This window comes from Photinus pyralis, unplaced genomic scaffold (assembly GCF_008802855.1).
Source record: "Photinus pyralis isolate 1611_PpyrPB1 unplaced genomic scaffold, Ppyr1.3 Ppyr1.4_LG10, whole genome shotgun sequence".
Taxonomy (NCBI): Eukaryota; Metazoa; Arthropoda; class Insecta; order Coleoptera; family Lampyridae; genus Photinus; species Photinus pyralis.
The window spans coordinates 17,428,114-17,447,505 of record NW_022170250.1 but is presented as its reverse complement, the minus strand read 5'-3'; the positions used below and the strand labels follow the sequence as shown (position 1 = coordinate 17,447,505).

The following is a 19,392-nucleotide window of genomic DNA, read 5'->3' as shown; positions in this document are numbered from 1 at the left end:
TGATACGAAAGTCTTTTAAAAATGGTTGTACAAAGGTCACGTAAACGCAAGTTTTTCTTGTTTTCATGGGTCATACTGGCAAAAATTTTTGTATCAGGAGAATCATCTATATCAGGACCAGAGAAACATTGAGGGAGAGTAATATAAGCTTCTGTTCTCCTGATACGAACACCTATTAAAATTTTTATACTAAGGTCACATAAATGCCAGCTTTTCTTGTTCCCATCGGTCCTATTGATACAATTTTGTTTGTATCAGGATCACAGAAACGTTGAGGATCACAGTAACACAAGTCTCTGTTAACCTGATACAAATACCTTTTCAAAATTAATGCAACAAAGTCACATAAATACAAGGTTCGCCTCATTAATTTTCACAAATTGCTGTTTTATTATCACAGATATTTAGTAAGTTCTCCTCTTCCTGTTTTGAAAATTCAGAATTCAGAAGTACACACTTTCGTGTTTCCTCTAAAAACTTCTTTTGTGAATTGTACCATGATTACAGAACCGTAATAAAATAAACCATCTCACAAACTAGGCTCCTGTTACAAATTTCTTTTCCAACAATTGTGTCAGGATCTCAGAAAGTCAAGCTTCTGTTCTCCTCTGTTCTTATGGCTCATAATGGTACAAGTGTTTCTGCTACAAATCGTATCATGAGAAAATTTCTATATCAGAATCACAGCAACCTTGAGGGTCACAGTAACACATGCTTCTTTTCTCCTTATACGAATGCCTTGTAAAAATTGTTATACCAAGGTTACATAAACGTAAGCGTTTGTTGTTCTCACGGGTCACATTGACAGAATTTCAGGAGAATGTTCTTTATCAGGATCACAGAAACATGTCACAGTAACAGAAGTTTCTCTTCTCCTGATACAAATGTACTTTTTTAATAATTGTTGTACCGAGATCGCATAACCGCAAGATCTTCTTGTCTTCATGGATAATATTGATACAATCTTTTTTGTATCAGGAGAATTCTCTACATCAGGATCAAAGAAACGTTGAGGGTCATAATAACACAAGCTTTTGTTCTCCTGATACGAATGCCCCTTAAAGATGGTTGTACAAAGGTCACAAAAACGGAAACTTTGTCTTGTTTGGATGAGTCATATTGATACAATCTTTGTTGTATCAGGAGAATTTTCTATATCAAGATTACAGAAACGTTGAGGGTCACAGTAACACAAGCTTCTGTTCTCCTGATACGAGTCTTTTAAAAATGGTTGTACAAAGGTCACGTAAACGCAAGTTTTTCTTGTTTTCATGGGTCATACTGGCACAAATTTTTGTATCAGGAGAATCATCTATATCAGGACCAGAGAAACATTGAGGGACAGTAATATAAGCTTCTGTTCTCCTGATACGAACACCTTTTAAAAATTGTTGTACTAAGGTCACATAAATGCCAGCTTTTCTTGTTCTTATCGGTCATATTGATACAATTTTATTTGTATCAGGATCACAGAAACGTTGAGGGTCACAGTAACACGAGCCTATGTGCTCCTGGTAATACGTTTTCAAAATTGATGCATCAAGGTCACATAAACGGAAGCTTCTTCTCATTAAAATTGATTTTCACAAATTGCTGTATTAGTATCACAGATATTTAGTAAATTCTCTTACTGTTTTGAAAATTAAGAATTAGAGAAACACTCACTTTCGGGTTTCTTCTAAAAACGTCTTGTGAATTGTATCATGATTACAGAACCGTAATAAAATAAAAGTTGTAAGAGGCACTATCTCACAAAACTAGGCTCCTGTCACAAATTTCTTTTCCAACAATTGTATTAGGATCGCAAAAGTCTTCTGTTCTCCTGCTCTTACGGCTCATAATGGTACAAATGTTTCTTCTAGAAATCGTATCAGGAGAAAATTTCTATATCAGGATCACAGAAACGTCGTGGGCCACTGTAACACAAGCTTCTGTCCTCCTGATATGAGCGGCTTTTAAAAACGGTGGTACTAAGCTCACATAAACGCAAGCTTCTCCCGGTTTTCTGATTCAAATCGATTTTTGCAAATTGCTGAACATATTAGTATCACAAATAGTGAAGAAACACACGCTTTTGTTCTCCTGATACAAGTCTGTTTTTAAAACTGTTCTAACAAGGTCAGGTTTTCTTGTTCTCATACATCGTACCGATAAAATTTTTTTTGTATCTCCTATCAGAAGCTTCTGTTCTCCTGACACCAATGTTTGCTAAAAATGGTTGCGCCAAGGTCACATAAACGCAAGCTCCCGTTTTTTAGGGGTCACATTGACACAATTATTTTTGTATCAGGAGAAAATTTCTATGTAATGATCGCAGACACTTTGAGGGACACAGTAACACAAGCTTCTGTTCTCCTGACGCGAATAATTTTTAAAAATGATTGTACCAAGGCCACATAAACGCAAGGTTGTGTTGTTTTCATGGCTCATACTGGCACACATTTTTGTATCAGGAGAATCATCTATATCAAGATCAGAGAAACATTGAGGGACAGTAAGGTAAGCTTCTGTTCTCCTAATACGAATGCTTTTTAAAAAGTATTGTACCAAGGTCACATAAACGCAGGATTATCTTGATTTCATGGGTCTCACTGATATAGTTTTTTTGTATTAGGAGAATTATCTATATCAGGATCACAGAAAAGTTGAGAGACACAGTAATACAAGCTTCTGTCCTCCTGACACGAATCCTTTTTAAAAAGTGTTGTACCAAGGCCACATAAGCGCAAGGTTGTCTTGTTTTCATGAGTCATACTGTCACAAATTTTTATATTTGGATAATTATCTATATCAGGATCAGAAAAACGTTGAGGGACAGTATCATAAGCTTCTGTCCTCCTGATACGAATGCTTTTTAAAAATTGTTGTATCAAGGTCACATAAACGTTAGTTTATCTTGTTTTCATGGGTCACACTGATACAATTTTTTGTATCAGGAGAACACAAACTTCTGTTCTCCTGATACAAAAGCCTTTTAAAAATATTTATAACAAGAGCGCATAAACGCAAGCTTTTCTTGTTTTCAGGGGTCATACTGATACAATGTTTTTAACATCGGGAGAATTTTCTATATCAGGATCACAGACACGTTGAGGGGCACGGTGTTCTCCTGGCGCGAATGCCTTTTTAAAATTGTCGTACGAAGGTCACATAACAGCATATCTCCTGATACAAAAAAAAACTGTATCAATGTGCCCATGAAAACAGGAAGGGTTTGAGTTTATGTGATCTTGGTACAACAATTTTTACAAGGCTTTAGTATAAGGAGAACTCTCAACGTGTCTGTGATCCTGATATATAAAATTCTCCTAATAGAAAAAATATTCTCCATGATCCATGAGAACAAGAAAAACTTGCGTTTTGTGTGACCTTGTTAGAATAGTTAAACAAAGAGACTTGTATCAGGGGAACAAGAGGGTGTGTTTCTGCGATCCTGCTCCAATCTGTGATATATGTACAGCAATTTGTGAAAATCAATTTGAATCAGGAGAATGGGAGGAGTTGCGTTTATGTGGCCTTAGTACAACCGTTTTTAAAAGGCGCTCGTATCAGGAGTTACAGTGGCACACAACCTTTCTGTGATCCTGATATAGAAATTTTCTCCTGGTACAATTTGTAGCAGAAGCACTTGTGTCATTATGAGCCATTAGAACAGAAGAACAGAAACAACGAAGTCTAATATTTCAATCCACAGAAAATTCTACAATTGGTGGCGCCGAAGAATGCACCAATCAAACACTAAAGATCTCTCGAGGCAGCACACACGATGGGAACAGGACTATCACCTGCAGGACCCAGGCCGTTTAGCCTTGTTCGACGAGTACCTGGAGATGAGTAAGTCTTTGACTGGCTGACATAGTACCAAGTAAAATCTTTCAGTACTCCAATACGGCTTCGTCACCCTCTTCGTGGCCGCCTTTCCACTGGCACCGATCTGTGCGCTTCTGAACAACATCGCCGAAATCCGCCTGGACGCCTACAAAATGGTGACGCAAGCGCGCCGGCCGCTAGCCGAACGCGCCGAGGACATCGGCGCCTGGTACGGCATCCTGCGGGCCATCACCTATCTCGCCGTCGTCTCAAACGTAAGCCGCCACCGAACGAACCCAAACGTCCCAATCCTCCACCTTGCAGGCATTCGTCATCGCCTTCACCAGCGAGTTCATACCAAGAATGGTGTACAAGTACAGATACTCCCCCAACGAGGACCTGGTCGGGTACATCGACGCCTCGCTTTCGGTTTTCAACACGAGCCACTACGTCGAAGACATGGGCGCCGACCTTGAAGGCCTCGAGCATCCCCCAGCACTCTGCCAGTATCGCGGCTACCGAAACGCACCGAACGAGACCAACCCTTACGGATTTAGCTTGCAGTACTACCACGTCTCCGCCGCACGTCTAGCTTTCGTCGTCATCTTCGAGGTAAGTCCGCCAGATCGCCGTCGCTTACTCACGGAAGCAAATTTAGCACATCGTCTTCGCCCTCACCGGAATCATGCAGTACATGATCCCCGACGTTTCATCCGAGCTCAAAACCCAAATTCAGCGAGAGTGCCTGCTGGCGAAGGAGGCCAAGTACGAGCACGGTCTGAAGAGAGATTACGACTACGACGACGTGATCAACACGATCAGGGACAACAACAACGCGTCGAGAATGGAGAAGACCATCGGTAGGTACTGTCTTCTGATCCGTAACGTTGTTAGTAGCTTTTGTTGTCAGTACTTCGAGGTTCTTGGGCGAGGAGGTTGAGCAAGATCTCCGACGGACTGGACGCTCACGTGAACATCGAGGCGAAAGGGAAGCGATCGGGTAACGCCACCGTTTGGGAGGTTACATAACAGTATCCCGATTGATTAAGTTATTTGTATATAAGTTCTAGAGATTTTCTATTATACAATGTACAGTTCAAAATAAAAGAGTGTAGATGGAGTTGGTTTGACGTATACAATACGAACCCCTTCACTCACCAGCTCCTTTGTCTTTTGATCGGCCTCAAATATCGTACCCAAGTTGATTGAAATTGATTTCGACGTTCAAAGAGACCTTCGTTCTCCTCCAATCTGCTTATAATACCATTTACCACCTGAAAATTACCCAGCACTACATCACCTGTGAATTTTCAGTCTTACCTCATTGTCCCTAGAAGTGAGTGACGCGGTGGTCAGGTTTGTACCATTTGGAATTGAATCGGAAACTATAGTCCCAGGTACTAGAAATTGGTCCAACAAGCTTGAGATGGATCCGGAAGTGAGTCGAACCCATTAGTCGCTTCGGATACAAGTATCAGCAGCGCTCAATTTTTTCGTCCACGCAACTCGACCTTAAATCATCCGAATCAATAGGACGCACGACCTACTTAATGATCGTGCATTCATCTCTGGACCAGACTGGCTCGGAATTCCGACTACGTCCGAGACGATCAATTTATCAGGCGTTCGATTTCAATCAGATTTGTGCAGCTCAACTTGAAATACCACGTTGTTAGCGTATGGCATCCACGAGATTTTACGGGACCTGGGGTACGCAAAGATCTTCTCAACCCTGGACCTAAAATCGGGACACTGGATGCCCTTTGTCCGCCTATATGACACCGGGTGAGGAGACTCCTACCAATTCAGAATGATGCTCTTTGATCTGAAGAACCCACCGGGAAACTTCCCAAAAGCACAAGTCACAAGTCTTCCCGGAATGTCTACACAAATTCGCCATGGTCCATCTGGAGGACACCATTGTGTAACCGAAGACTGAAAAATATCTCCACCACCTTCACATAGTGCTGGAGCGTTTGCAGCACCACAGGCTACGGGTATCCGTGGAGAAATGCCCCTTTGGGGTACAATCCATTCAAGCAGACGGCAACCAACCTCTACGGGAGCATGCCGAGGCCATTCGCATCGCCGAAGCTCCTAAAACACTCTTCAAAACAGTCTTAGAACTCTTTAGATGAAGAGAATCTAATCATTCTTTCTCACAAATTTTCATGAGAGTATTACCGGGGGGTCAGGGGGGTGTTAACACCCCCCAGGCGACAATAGTTTAATTGCCATCTGCAAAAAATCACCATGAAGTTACTGGGGCATATAGAAAAACGGTTGTGGAGTCTTTCGGTGTTTGGTAGTTGTAAACCCTCCCCCCGCGTTAAGTCTTCCCTTTGCTGGGGAGTATTCCATACCCCCCAGTCTAGGATCTTTGCAATACTGAGAATCTGATAATTCTATCTGAAAAACTTTCATGATAGTGTTACCGGGGGGTCTGGGGGGTATAGAATACCCCCCAGGTGACAATAGTTTTATTGCCATGTACAAAAAAACACCATAAGGTTACTGAGGCATAAAGAAAAACGGTTGTGGAGTCTTTCGGTGTTTGGTAGTTGTAAACCCTCCCCACGCGTTAAGTCTTCCCTTTGCTGGGGGGTATTCCATACCCCCCAGACCCCCCGGTGCTAGGATCTTTGTAGTACTGAGAATCTGATAATTCTTTTTCAAAAACTTTCATGATAGTGTTACCGGGGGGTCTGGGGGGTATGGAATATCCCCCAGGTGACAATTGTTTTATTGCCATGTACAAAAAACCACCATAAGGTTACTGAGGCATATAGAGAAACTGTTGTGGAGTCTTTCGGTGTTTGGTAGTGGTAAACCGTCCCCATGCGTTATGTCTTCCCTTTGCTGGGGGGTATTCCATACCCCCCAGACCCACTACCTACGTTTGGATGGTCCGACTTTGCCCATCGATTCGGCGTGTAGTGGCTCCGAACTTGCGTTGGAGCACGCTTTTAGAGCAATTCGCGAGGGTAGATGCGACAATGCGATAGTTTACAGCGCCAATTTGATACACAGCCACCATATCACGTGGTAACTAGGCCTTTGCTCCTCTCATTTCGGTAAACGGGCCTGGGGATCCTAGATCCACGTGCTGAGAATAACGTACTCAATGACAATGCTAATGGATACGTAAGGGCAGAGGCGTGCGTCGCTATGCTCTTGCAAAGGTTTCGGGACTGCAACAGGTTCTACGCGGAGGAGGGTGGGGTAGGGGTGTATAACCTTCCTTTTTTACCAAAAATGGACTACATCAAAATTTCTCGGGAAAACACTTTCTCTTATTAATTTGGGTGCGTAGAATCCAAATCAATTCGTACTTTTTCGATTAGACCTCTCAATCAAAAGTTATAGACTAGAAACCAATTTCGAAAAAAATAGAATCAAAGGATTAGCAATGTTATAGACTTTTCGAAAGAAAATTCAAAAGGCTGTAACTTTTGAACTAGCCCAATCTTGGAACTGTTTGAAATTATGGTTCTACAGGCCACATTCTATAAGAAAATTTTTTTCCGAGTCGAACTGAGACAATTTTTTTTTCGGGGCTCAAAAAAAGGCAGTGTATAACCTTCCTTTTTTACCAAAAATCGACTACACCAAAATTTCTAGGGAAAACACTTTTTCTTATTAATTTGGGTTCTTCTCAATCAAAAGTTATAGACTAGAAACCAATTTTGAAAAAAAATTCAAAGGGCTGTGGATTCTATAGACCACATTCTATAAGAAAATTTTTTTCCGGGTCGATCTGAGAATTTTTTTTTCGGCGCTCAAAAAAAGGCAGTGTATAACCTTCCTTTTTTTACCAAAAATCGACTACACCAAAATTTCTCGGGAAAACACTTTTTCTTATTAATTTGGGTGCGTAGAATCCAAATCAATTCGTACTTTTTCGATCAGACTTCTCAATCAAAAGTTATAGACTAGAAACCAATTTCGAAAAAAAATTCAAAGGGCTGTAACTTTTGAACTAGTAGCCCAATCTTGGAACTGTTTGAAATTATGGATTCTACAGGCCACATTCTATAAGAAAATTTTTTTCCGGGTCGATCTGAGACAATTTTTTTTTCGGGCTCAAAAAAAGGCAGTGTATAACCTTCCTTTTTTACCAAAAATCGACTGCACCAAAATTTCTCGGGAAAACACTTTTTCTTATTAATTTTGGTGCGTAGAATCCAAAACAATTCGTACTTTTTCGATCAGACTTCTCAATCAAAAGTTATAGACTAGAAACCAATTTCGAAAAAAAATTCAAAGGGCTGTAACTTTTGAACTAGTACCCCAATCTTAGAAGTGTTTGAAAATATGGATTCTACAGGNAATTTCTCGGGAAAACACTTTTTCTTATTAATTTTGGTGCGTAGAATCCAAAACAATTCGTACTTTTTCGATCAGACTTCTCAATCAAAAGTTATAGAATAGAAACCAATTTCGAAAGAAAATTCAAAGGGCTGTAACTTTTGAACTAGTAGCCCAATCTTGGAACTGTTTGAAATTATGGATTCTACAGACCACATTCTATAAGAAAATTTTTTTCCGGGTCGATCTGAGACAATTTTTTTTTCAGCGCTCAAAAAAAGGCAGTGTATAACCTTCCTTTTTTACCAAAAATCGACTACACCAAAATTTCTCGGGAAAACACTTTTTCTTATTAATTTGGGTGGGTAGAATCCAAATCAATTCGTACTTTTTCGATCAGACTTCTCAATCAAAAGTTATAGACTAGAAACCAATTTCGAAAGAAAATTTAAAGGGCTGTAACTTTTGAACTAGTAGCCAATCTTGGAACTGTTTGAAATTATGGATTCTACAGGCCACATTCTATAAGAAAATTTTTTTTCCGGGTCGATCTGAGACAATTTTTTTTTCGCGGCCAAAAAAAGGCAGTGTATAAACCTTCCTTTTTTACCAAAAATCGACTACACAAAAATTTCTCGGGAAAACACTTTTTCTTATTAATTTGGGTGCGTAGAATCCAAATCAATTCGTACTTTTTCGATCAGACTTCTCAATCAAAAGTTATAGACTAGAACCCAATTTCGAAAAAAAATTCAAAGGGCTGTAACTTTTGAACTAGTAGCCCAATCTTGGAACTGTTTGAAATTATGGATTCTACAGGCCACATTCTATAAGAAAATTCTTTTTCCGGGTCGATCTGAGACAATTTTTTTTCGGGGCTCAAAAAAAGGCAGTGTACAACCTTCCTTTTTTACCAAAAATCGACTGCACCAAAATTTCTCGGGAAAACACTTTTTCTTATTAATTTTGGTGCGTAGAATCCAAAACAATTCGTACTTTTTCGATCAGACTTCTCAATCAAAAGTTATAGACTAGAAACCAATTTCGAAAGAAAATTCAAAGGGCTGTAACTTTTGAACTAGTAGCCCAATCTTGGAACTGTTTGAAATTATGGATTCTACAGGCCACATTCTATAAGAAAATTTTTTTCCGGGTCGATCTGAGACAATTTTTTTTCGGGGCTCAAAAAAAGGCAGTGTATAACCTTCCTTTTTTACCAAAAATCGACTACACCAAAATTTCTCGGGAAAACACTTTTTCTTATTAATTTGGGTGCGTAGAATCCAAATCAATTCGTACTTTTTCGATCAGACTTCTCAATCAAAAGTTATAGACTAGAAACCAATTTCGAAAAAAAATTCAAAGGGCTGTAACTTTTGAACTAGTAGCCCAATCTTGGAACTGTTTGAAATTATGGATTCTACAGGCCACATTCTATAAGAAAATTTTTTTCCGGGTCGATCTGAGACAATTTTTTTTTCGGGGCTCAAAAAAAGGCAGTGTATAACCTTCCTTTTTTACCAAAAATCGACTACACCAAAATTTCTCGGGAAAACACTTTTTCTTATTAATTTGGTGCGTAGAATCCAAATCAATTCGTACTTTTTCGATCAGACTTCTCAATCAAAAGTTATAGACTAGAAACCAATTTCGAAAAAAAAACCACAGTTTATGATGCCTATGAACACTCGCAGCACGGAAGAAGAAAAGTGGGCACAATTTGAGTGTAACGACAAAACGAGCATTTAGAACGTGTGACGTAATTTCGTTAAGGCGACCGAGCTTACATCAAAGACTGGTAGGTTATTGGGATACAATGGAGACCGGCCGTGGCCGTTTCGTTGGTTTCTGCAGGCGTGCGTAAATACGACAGGGAAAAAACAGGGGAGTTCTAGCTCAGGCGAAGTAGGGTACGAGCGTGTTTTACGATCGCAAAATTTTAATAGCGCGGCAGTAAGGGAAACTCAACAAGTAAGCGAAAAAGTCAGTGTGTACAGTGCATTTGGCTCTTTATTTCTGTGCATAAACAACTCGATTTATGTTTTCGAGGATTTGACGCCAGATTAAACGCGGTCGAAGTCAAGTCTGGGAGCGATCCAGTTCCCAATTTTTCGTGGAGGGAACACTCTTTTTTCAAGGATAACCTGAAGAAAACACCGATTCCGCTCATCACTATAAGTGACTTTAATTTTTTTAAATTGTATATACGATCGGTTGGATGTCGCGGTTCAAGTTTCAAAATGATCGACAATCGAGCTAGAAGTTACGAGGTGAAAGGATCCGTTTTCAACATTTACATTTTGGATTTGAAGTGCAACTCAATGATCAAGGTTTGGGGGCTTGTGGCGCTGAGTAAATTGACAACTAAATAGAATATTGTAATTAGATACATTACATTAAAGAGGAATTGGACCTTATCGGGCTTTTAATTTCATTTCTTCCTCCCTTATCCTGTCGAATTAAAAAAAATTAGTTGAGGCTACCACAATTGACAGTTTATCTTACTGATTAAGGGTCATACTCCTCATCTCTCGTAGACTTTTAGAGATTTTATATTTGTCCATTAAGAATTGCTTAATTTCAACGACAGCAATGGAATCCATTCCCAACTGGGTTAAATTTGCATTTGGACTGACATGATTTAAGTTGACACCAATAATTTTTCCTAAACCGTCTAGTAGACCCAGCTCCTTCTCGTTATTGTTGGCGCTGGGGTCGACAAGCACGCTACTTGACACAACAGCGTGAGTGTTTTGCATTAGGAGAATATCCATGACTTGTAGGCACGATTCAATTTCTTGCCTAACGGTGTCTGCTATCACCTCCATTTGTTTGAGGTTTTCGTTATCTTCTAACATTCCTACCTGAACGGCACACAATGAATGGGACTGCCAGGAACTTATTATACATACGTCACCGATTAGGCCCCATCGTATTGCGAGCGCCGGAAGTCCCTCCTCTTTGCGGACCTCGCAAATTCTTTCCATGACTACGTTCGCCATGGCGTAGTTCGTTTGTGCAACGTTGCCTTTCCAAGAAACTATTGATGAGAAAACGACAAAGTGTTTTAGATTTGAACACAAGCGTCGACTGACCACATCCAAATTTGCGGTCACGGTTGCTTTGGGCGCAAAGGTCTTGGTAAAGGTCTCCTTGGTTTGCGACTCGAATAGTCCATCGTGAAGAACGGCCGCCAAATTAAAAATGCCATCGATTTGGCCCAACTTGCGCGATTCGCCTATTAACGTCTCGCAACCCGTCAAGGTTACGGGATTGTGCCTGGACACGATGACCCTGGCACCTCGTTCCTTCCAAATCCTAAGAGACATGGTTCCAAAAAATCGAACACGCGAACTCGTCACTTACTCGAGCTTGTAGCTTTGGTAGTCGGTAACATCCCGACGTCTCGAGACTAAAACCAAATTCCGGGCACCGCGCTGGACCAGCCATTCGGCCAGTTGAAGACCGAAACCTCCCAATCCTCCCACTAGAATGTATACCTTCGTGCTGTCGCAGTAAAATCTAGACCGAAAAGAACGAAGAGTAGTTTTTTAGAGTCCAAAAATGGCATACGCTTATTAACTAGTGACCTTACCTAGGCTTTGCCAACAGCGCCATCTTTCGTGGAGATTCGACTGTGAACGGTTCTTCGTCTCTAACCTTGACAATGACTTTACCAGTAGTCCCGATGCAGTTGAGAGCATCTGTTACACTGTCCGCCTCAAACACTCTTCTTGGAATTGGTTTGACGTATCCAATACGAATCCCTTGATTCACCAAGTGATTAAGCTGCTTCTTTGTCTTTTGGTCGGCCTCAAAAATCGCACGCAGGTTGATTGATGCAAAAGTGCGGTTGTTGGACAGGTGACTTAAATCGAAGCTGTTGGGGGAGTCGTAATTGACAACGTTCAAAAAAATCCCTCTTGGTGCAACGTAACGTAAGTGTGCCAGTTTGTCTTCGGATAGCGAACCAAGCACGATATCGACACCTTTACCGTAGGTCGCTTTCATTATGAGCCGTTGGAGGGACGCACCCATTTGGTGGGCCGTGGTAAATATCTGACAGCCAAAGTAAGTCGCGACGTTAACGCCGCACTGACCGACGTCTCCGGTGTCCAGTAAAATAGTTTGTCCACGCCGAATCCTGCCGAGCTGTTCTGGTGTTAGTGACAAAGGCTGAGTCATCGGGTGCTTACCAATATGAGACCGTATAGGACAGTGCAGTACGTCTTGGGAACGGTGGCTGCCTCCTCCAAGCTCCACGTGTCTGGTACGTTAAAGGTGAAGTACTGACACGGTTCTGCCATGTTAGCCAACGCGGCCTCTTGGACCATTGCCATTACTCGGCCTCCTCTGCAACCTCAAGGGTTACCGATGTTTCTACGACAATCCTCACCTTGCATTTCTCCCGGAGAACTCGAAACCCAAGCAGAATTTGTTCGCCTCGCATCTGTCATCCCACGGATTAATGTCAGCTTTTCCATTGGCAATCATGAGATCCTCGACGTTTAATCCAGCGTAATATACCTAAGCTTATCGTGAGTCAAGTTCTAGAATTTATTTAACTTTTACCTGAGTAAGAGTTGTAGAGTTTTGCAATGGAGGCCCTAAAGCCCATTGGAAGCTCGCAATGTTACCCTTATCGATTATTCCGACCACGCGACTGTCACTTTCGAGCTCCTCCACCTCCAAAGGGAAGTGTCTGTAAGAGCCCCACTTTCCTTCTTTCCAAACGTTCATAAACAGCGATTTCCTCATTTGGTTCACGTAGAAATTGTGGTCCACGTCAAATTTGGGACAGTCGTCCACTAGGAACATGCAGGAAAGCGAAAGCACGTCGTACTCTTTTTTCAAGGAGTTGACCAGTCCGATTATTCCGCTCGTTTTATCATCTTGGGCCACTAAGAGCACTTTCAGATTGGCACCCAGGGCGGATTGCACTTGGGACAGCCAGCTAAGGTCATCGGTAATGTGAACGGCTAGCGGAATCGCTAGGTTTTCGACTTTACGGAGCAGGTACAAAGTCTCAGTGGGAGTGCGATAGGAAGCGATTATTTCTCGGTCGAAGACACAGTCTGGGTGCTCTCTTAATAAAAGGAAGGCGTTCTCTTTCAATCTGCTCATAATAGCATTTACCACCTGAAAATTGGCCATCAGCATTAGAATCACCTGTGAGTTCTCAGTCATACCTCAACGTCCCCAGAAGTGCGCGACCCGATAACCAGGTTTGTGTCATCTGGAATGGAACCGGAAACTATAGTCCTATGCACCAGGAATTCGTCCAGCAAACTGGAGATGGGTGAGGAGAGCGAGTCGAGCCCATTAGTGAGGTCAGCTACAAGTAGATAATTCCCTGGTGTGTTCTGCACTACAATTTCCACAACCACGCGCAGCGCTTCGGCGGCGCTCATTTTTCCGTTGTACCCGACGAACCTGTAGGATTCCAAAGTGGGAGTGGCCGAAGTTGCCTTTCTGGGGATCGATTTAAATTCCAAACCTCTGACCTCCGCGCACTTCGACCTTAAAAAATCCGAATCAATAAGACGCACCTTCACATTTACCTACTTAAGGGTCCGTTAACTTGGCCCCTCCCCCACTGAGAGATTTCATAGTCGTAATATTTTGAAATGAATGCGCTCGTTATGCGCTCATATGCGCCACCGATAATAACTCTTGCGCCATTATCGTTTTTTAGAAATCCGAAAAAACATTTGGGGGGGCCAAGTGAACGTAGCCCCCCCCAGTACGTATTTTGTCCCTTGTAACTAGGTCACCTGATACATTTGGTTATGCGCTCAATTGCGCCACTTGAATTAAAGCTAGCGCCATTACGGTTAAGCCGTGACAAATTTTCAAAAAGTGGGGGGGCCAACTTAACGTTTTTAAAACTTACTTTTTTTTAACATCTTTTCATACGAAATTGTACTCTCAGGTATGCGCTGAAATGCGCCGTAAAAAGATATCTTTGCGCCATTATTGTTTTTTGGTTATCCTTAAATATTTTTGGGGAGGGGGGGGGGGCAAGTGAACGGAATCCCCATAACGCATTTTGCTACCGGTATTTGTGCCACTTGATACATCTGGTTATGAGCTCAATTGCGCCACTTGAATTAAAGCTAGCGCCATTACGGTTAAGCCATAAAAAATTTTTAAAAAGAACTTAACGTTTTCAAAAGTTACGTTTTTTAACATGTTTTTTCTACTACATCGTACCTTTCATCATGCGCTAAAATGCGCCGTAAACAAAAATCTTGGCGCCATTATAGTGTTTCAGAAACACTATACAGGGTGTTTTTTTGGGAGCTTTAGTTAAACGATTCTGAGAAAGTAAAATAGGTAGGTTTTTAAAAATTTGTATTTAGGAGTTACTCCGAAGGCCGAATCGATGTAAAATATTTTCAAAATGGACGCACTTCCAGAAATAACTTTTGAAAACGCTAAGTTAGACCCTCCACTTTTTAAAAATTTTTTATGGCTTAACCGTAATGGCGCTAGCTTTAATTCAAGTGGCGCAATTGAGCTCATAACCAGATGTATCAAGTGGCACAAATACCGGTAGCAAAATGCGTTATGGGGGATTCCGTTCACTTGGCCCCCCCCCAAATATATTTAAGGATAACCAAAAAACAATAATGGCGCAAAGATATCTTTTTACGGCGCATTTCAGCGCATACCTGAGAGTACAATTTCGTATGAAAAGATGTTAAAAAAAAGTAACTTTAAAAAACGTTAAGTTGGCCCCCCCACTTTTTGAAAATTTGTCACGGCTTAACCGTAATGGCGCTAGCTTTAATTCAAGTGGCGCAATTGAGCGCATAACCAAATGTATCAGGTGACCTAGTTACAAGGGACAAAATACGTACTGGGGGGGGGGCTACGTTCACTTGGCCCCCCCAAATATTTTTTCGGATTTCTAAAAAACGATAATGGCGCAAGAGTTATTATCGGTGGCGCATATGAGCGCATAACGAGCGCATTCATTTCAAAATAATACTACTATGAAATCTCTCAGTGGGGGGGCCACGGACCCCCTACTTAATGATTGAGCAATCGTTGGGTGACCAGACCGGCTCGGAATTTTGACTATGTCCGATTGGGTCAATTATCAGTCGTTCCACCGCCGACGGTACAGTCAAACTTTTACAGCTCGGCTTGAAGAACCGCGTGGTTAACATATGGTCAATAAACGTAATCCAGTTATCGTTCCACTTCACCAACGCCCGAGTGGCTCCTAGATCAATCTCTTCGAGACCGCAAAACTCGCCCCTGAAATTCAAACGTAAGATAGATCTTTTGAACGGAACACGTCACCTGTATTGATAATGCCACAAACTCAACTGCTTGTACGCCGAATTTAGTAGAAGAGGTCGACCGATAACACCTGAAATTGGCAGACCTTCTACTGCCTGCTCGTGGGCGAATTTCGGGACCTTTACGGTACCGCTCGCCACCAGTTCACCAGATTGGGTCACCTCGAAACGCTTAGTGAGTCTGAAAATCTGCACCGACAGTTGGATTATCGACTCCTTCGACAAAATTATCGACCTATGGATCTGACAGTTCTCAAACAAGACAGCCGTCTCACTTATCACTGTCTTGGTGATCTTTCCAAAGGTCGCCCAAACGAAATGGAAAAGTGCGGAGGCCGGCAGAAAATTGCGACCTGAAATTTCGTGGTTACGTGCGATCCATCTCACTTGCATTACCATCAATGACGTGACCGTGCAAAAATTTCCAATCCTCATCGCCGTTTTCCAAGTTGATGGTAATTACATCGGATCCACTTTTGGCGTTATCTCGTGCGCTCGCTACAAACCAATCCTCTTGGTGGTCCCACCTTATTAACGGAGATATTGGTGGAGCATTAACCGGCGAATCCATTACTGGTTGGAGTTTTTCAACTTTTGGGTTGAACCCCATGGTGAAGAGCCTATGGTGCTATTGTAATGGAGGGTTATTAAACGTAGATACTTGCCAGCCTATAGTGCGGAAAAATGAGTCCACGCCGTCGATTTTCATTACGGAATCGGCGAAGAGTACTGACACGCCATTCGTTGCTTTCTGTTGTGACTGGGACGTGGAGTGACACATACTATCATCAGTTTTTCTTCCGGAGCATTCGGATAGTTCTTCGTATTCCACAGGAAGTTCAAGTATCCTCAGAGCCTGACTTATGGCATCCTCCATTGCCATTGGTTCGGATCCATGCCTGTTAGATACGCGTTCGGTGACTTGTTCTAAACTACCCGAACGACATACCTTCGTTTGATTTCGTCAAACAACCCTATTTCTTCAAATCCGTTCATATTTACACCATACGTATGGTTTAACCTCAGTAAGGCCAACCTCAGGCGCGTGGTGAATGATAGCTTTTCACCTAGGTGCTGAGATCTCACCTCGCCATTGGAGACATGCACAAATCCACGATAAAGGAAAAGGTCTGCATCATGTCTACACGGATTTGTATCACCAGAGGGGTACAATCAAATTTATAACAGACCTGAAGAGGTGCGGGACAAGTTGGAGGTAATCCTCGTTACTAGCATTCTGGACCAGACTAGTTAGAATTTGCTCAAGACCGCTTCGTGTCCTAGCGCTGACGCAAACGAAATGGTGTTTGAGCTCCTCACGTGGCTTTACGTCAAGCCTTTTGACAAGAATGTGAGCATTAGTACCACCAAACCCCGAATTGTTGACACCTACGGTTTCGATCAGTCCAAGTATCAACAGCCCCAACGCATACCTACCTATATATCTGTCTCTGTCAATATTCAAAACCTGGGCATTCGCAACAATTGTTCCGCAACGAAACGCTGGCACGTCACGTCTCGGATTCGCACAGTTGATACTCGGCGGAATTTGGTCGCGACCAATTCCGAGCAGAACCTTCACCAGTGAACACAAGGCGGAGACCGGTTCCGAATGCCCCATGTTTGATTTACACGAGCCGATCTTTAACGGTAGCCGCCGACCTGCACAGTATACCGCCTCAATCGCACCCGCTTCCTCGGGAACTCCCGCCCTTGTGCCTAGAATCGATTAAACCGCGCGCAAGATGGAGGGCTTACCTGTCGAGTGGACCTCCACGTAGTTCACGTCCAGCGGATTAAACGAGCACTCCTCGTACATCTCACGAATTAACTCCGCCTGCGATTTCCCAGAGGGATGCATAATGCCCTCCTCTTTAAAGCCATCGCTGTTGGTCTTCGCGTGTAATATCTGAAAGGCAACACTCAATACCTCATCCACCCTACCCCACCCACCTGCGCGTAGGACCTGTTGCACTCCCGAAACCTTTGCAAGAGCATAGCGACGCACGCCTCTGCCCTTACGTATCCATTAGCATTGTCATTGAGTACGTTATTCTCAGCACGTGGATCTAGGATCCCCAGGCTGAAATGTGCGAAGTTTACCGAAAGTTGAGGAGCAAGGGCTGAGTTACCGATGCGTTAACCACGTGATATGGTGGCTGTGTATCAAATTGGCGCTGCAAACTATCGCATTGTCGCATCTACCCTCGCGAATTGCTCTAAAAGCGTGCTCCAACGCAAGTCCGGAGCTACTACACGCCGAATCGATGGACAAAGTCGGACCATCCAAACGTAGGTAGTGGCTGATTACTTGAGCAACGCTATCTCTGATGCGTCTATACAGTTCGTGTTAAAACAAAGGAGACTGTTGGGGTACGTACCCATCGATGCCAAGAGTGAGATCGTTGTGCCGCGGCAGATCCAATTCATAATGGAAAACTCCAAAGAACACTCCTGTCTTGGTTCCGACTAGATCTCGTGGATCCAGACCGGCGTCCAAAATCGCTTCAACTGCGCCTTCCAGCAGCACGCGACAGACCGGATGCAAAGCATTGACTTGGTGGTAATGCATGCCTGTCACAAATTCTTTCAATTAGAAGTACGCGCATCCCTTACCGAAATATCCCGCATCAAACTTGTGCCAACCATTCACCTTGCCCATTCTCGGCGGGAGATTCGGGCAAAGCGCTCTCCATTCATCTGGAACTGGGGTTAGCAGATCTTTCGCGCCCATCAACTTTTCAAAGAATTCGTTAACATTTTCCGACTGTGGAAATCGTCCCGATATACCTAAGGGTAAAAGCGTATATTAAAGTTCCCGTAACCTTGAAGTTACCTGACACCACCACCTCATCTCCATCGGGCGGGTTGGTTAAGGATGTCTTAAACTGCAAGTTCGCCATTGGTACAGCTTCGGTCAAAATCAGCGCTTTTTATTTGGAGTATTGAATAATTTAAATACAATACTCTCACAGTGACCTGCCAGTAGAAGATTTTAAGCTTACATTTAAATACAATGTACTATTTTTGCGTCAAGTATTCTAATTTGGAATGGCATAAATTCGGACGCCTTATTATCATACTTGAAATATGCGTCTGTTTTTCATTATAGTCCTTTGGCTTTCACAACGGCCAAGATGGCACACCGATTCGCAATAAGCACTTACTAAAATTGGATTTCTATTTGGAAGCTCACAATTTTTGAAGAGCTGCACGATACAAAGTAATTGCGAAAGGGAAATTTAAAAACAAAAATCTATACCAAATTCCTGAATCTCACATAATGAATGGCACCTTTAATTGACATACCTACTCACATTAGGTACTTAGAAGCCTTCAGAAGACCATCTCGAAGCTTGGCGCTATCAAGAAATATAGGTAGGTCATGGATGTGGACCTGCTCTCTGTCTCGCCGGATGAAGTATGCGTTTGTGCCTGCGTTGGTGGCCGCTTCCATGTTTGCTGGAATTCGCCGGTTCGAGGTCTCGGAATCTCTCCATTACTTCGTCCTCTGCTTGAAACTGCACGCTGATTGGTCCGCGTACTTGGATCGGTAGCGGCGAACTGTACGGATCCGTTCCTCGCGTTCTTCACATTGGCTAATGGGATCTGCCGGGAGTTGAGTCGCATGCCATTCTCCTGGCCTGGCGGCGGCGGGTACTACCGGACGATCTCCGTGGTTGGATTTACGGTACAGGTATCCGTCGTGGGAAGAAGCGGTCTTGGGCGGGGTCCGCTGGTGCGCACCGACTTGTTGACGTGGTAGAAGAAGTCGTGGAGGATGTCGAAAATCGAGGTTTCGGAGACGATGCGTTTTTGAAGGTTTTCCGGGTGGAATTCGTAGCCGTACATGTCGGTGGCCGAGAGGAAGATGCTCTCCATTTGGTTGTGGCGTAGTTCGTACGCCAGCTGGTGGGCGGCGATGAGTACTTGTCGAGCGCGTAGAGTCACGCGCGAGTGTTCG

The 19,392-nt window shown here is 42.9% G+C and overlaps 2 protein-coding genes across 6 annotated transcripts in view; one reads left to right on the top strand and one right to left on the bottom strand.

Moving 5' to 3' along the window:
* The window catches only part of LOC116161736 (anoctamin-4-like), a 319,822-nt gene extending 314,907 nt beyond the window's left edge, over positions 1-4,915 (top strand). Inside the window, exons 14-18 of the mRNA XM_031475194.1 lie at positions 3,695-3,834; positions 3,880-4,085; positions 4,135-4,422; positions 4,469-4,670; positions 4,721-4,915. Of these exons, the coding sequence (XP_031331054.1) occupies positions 3,695-3,834; positions 3,880-4,085; positions 4,135-4,422; positions 4,469-4,670; positions 4,721-4,839 (955 nt within the window). The 3' untranslated portion in view covers positions 4,840-4,915. The remainder of the gene's footprint in view (positions 1-3,694; positions 3,835-3,879; positions 4,086-4,134; positions 4,423-4,468; positions 4,671-4,720) is intronic.
* A 5,568-nt stretch (positions 4,916-10,483) lies between these two features.
* LOC116162162 (fatty acid synthase-like) lies at positions 10,484-18,862 on the bottom strand. Of its 5 annotated transcripts, none has more exons than XM_031475710.1 (23): positions 18,738-18,862; positions 18,265-18,407; positions 18,045-18,218; positions 17,810-18,002; positions 17,561-17,764; positions 17,382-17,511; positions 17,187-17,337; positions 16,866-17,147; positions 16,619-16,817; positions 16,378-16,569; positions 16,094-16,327; positions 15,825-16,048; positions 15,430-15,781; positions 15,154-15,384; positions 13,308-13,638; positions 12,691-13,257; positions 12,515-12,645; positions 12,315-12,471; positions 11,714-12,270; positions 11,485-11,640; positions 11,031-11,436; positions 10,624-10,982; positions 10,484-10,569 (listed from the first exon to the last, which is right to left on the bottom strand). In XM_031475710.1, exons 2-23 carry the CDS (start codon positions 18,329-18,331, stop codon positions 10,533-10,535), a joined length of 5,334 nt encoding a protein of 1,777 aa, XP_031331570.1. In that variant the 5' UTR covers positions 18,332-18,407; positions 18,738-18,862; the 3' UTR covers positions 10,484-10,532. The 5 variants fall into 5 exon arrangements, 3 of the variants coding, with proteins under 3 accessions (XP_031331570.1, XP_031331571.1, XP_031331572.1); XM_031475711.1 differs by having other exon boundaries at positions 18,746-18,819; XR_004143504.1 differs by lacking the exon at positions 10,484-10,569 and having other exon boundaries at positions 10,843-10,982; positions 11,031-11,158; positions 11,214-11,436.
* Positions 18,863-19,392: the final 530 nt, after the last annotated feature.

Excerpts from the sequence above, each read along its gene's own strand:
- LOC116162162 (XM_031475710.1), bottom strand. The coding sequence starts at position 18,331 with ATGGCGAACTTGCAGTTTAAGACATCCTTAACCAACCCGCCCGATGGA. Across the intron at positions 11,437-11,484 it reads TACCAAAGCTACAAGCTCGA|GATTTGGAAGGAACGAGGTG; the intron begins GTAAGTGACGAG and ends CATGTCTCTTAG. Across the intron at positions 10,983-11,030 it reads GATGGGGCCTAATCGGTGAC|GTAGGAATGTTAGAAGATAA; the intron begins GTATGTATAATA and ends TGTGCCGTTCAG.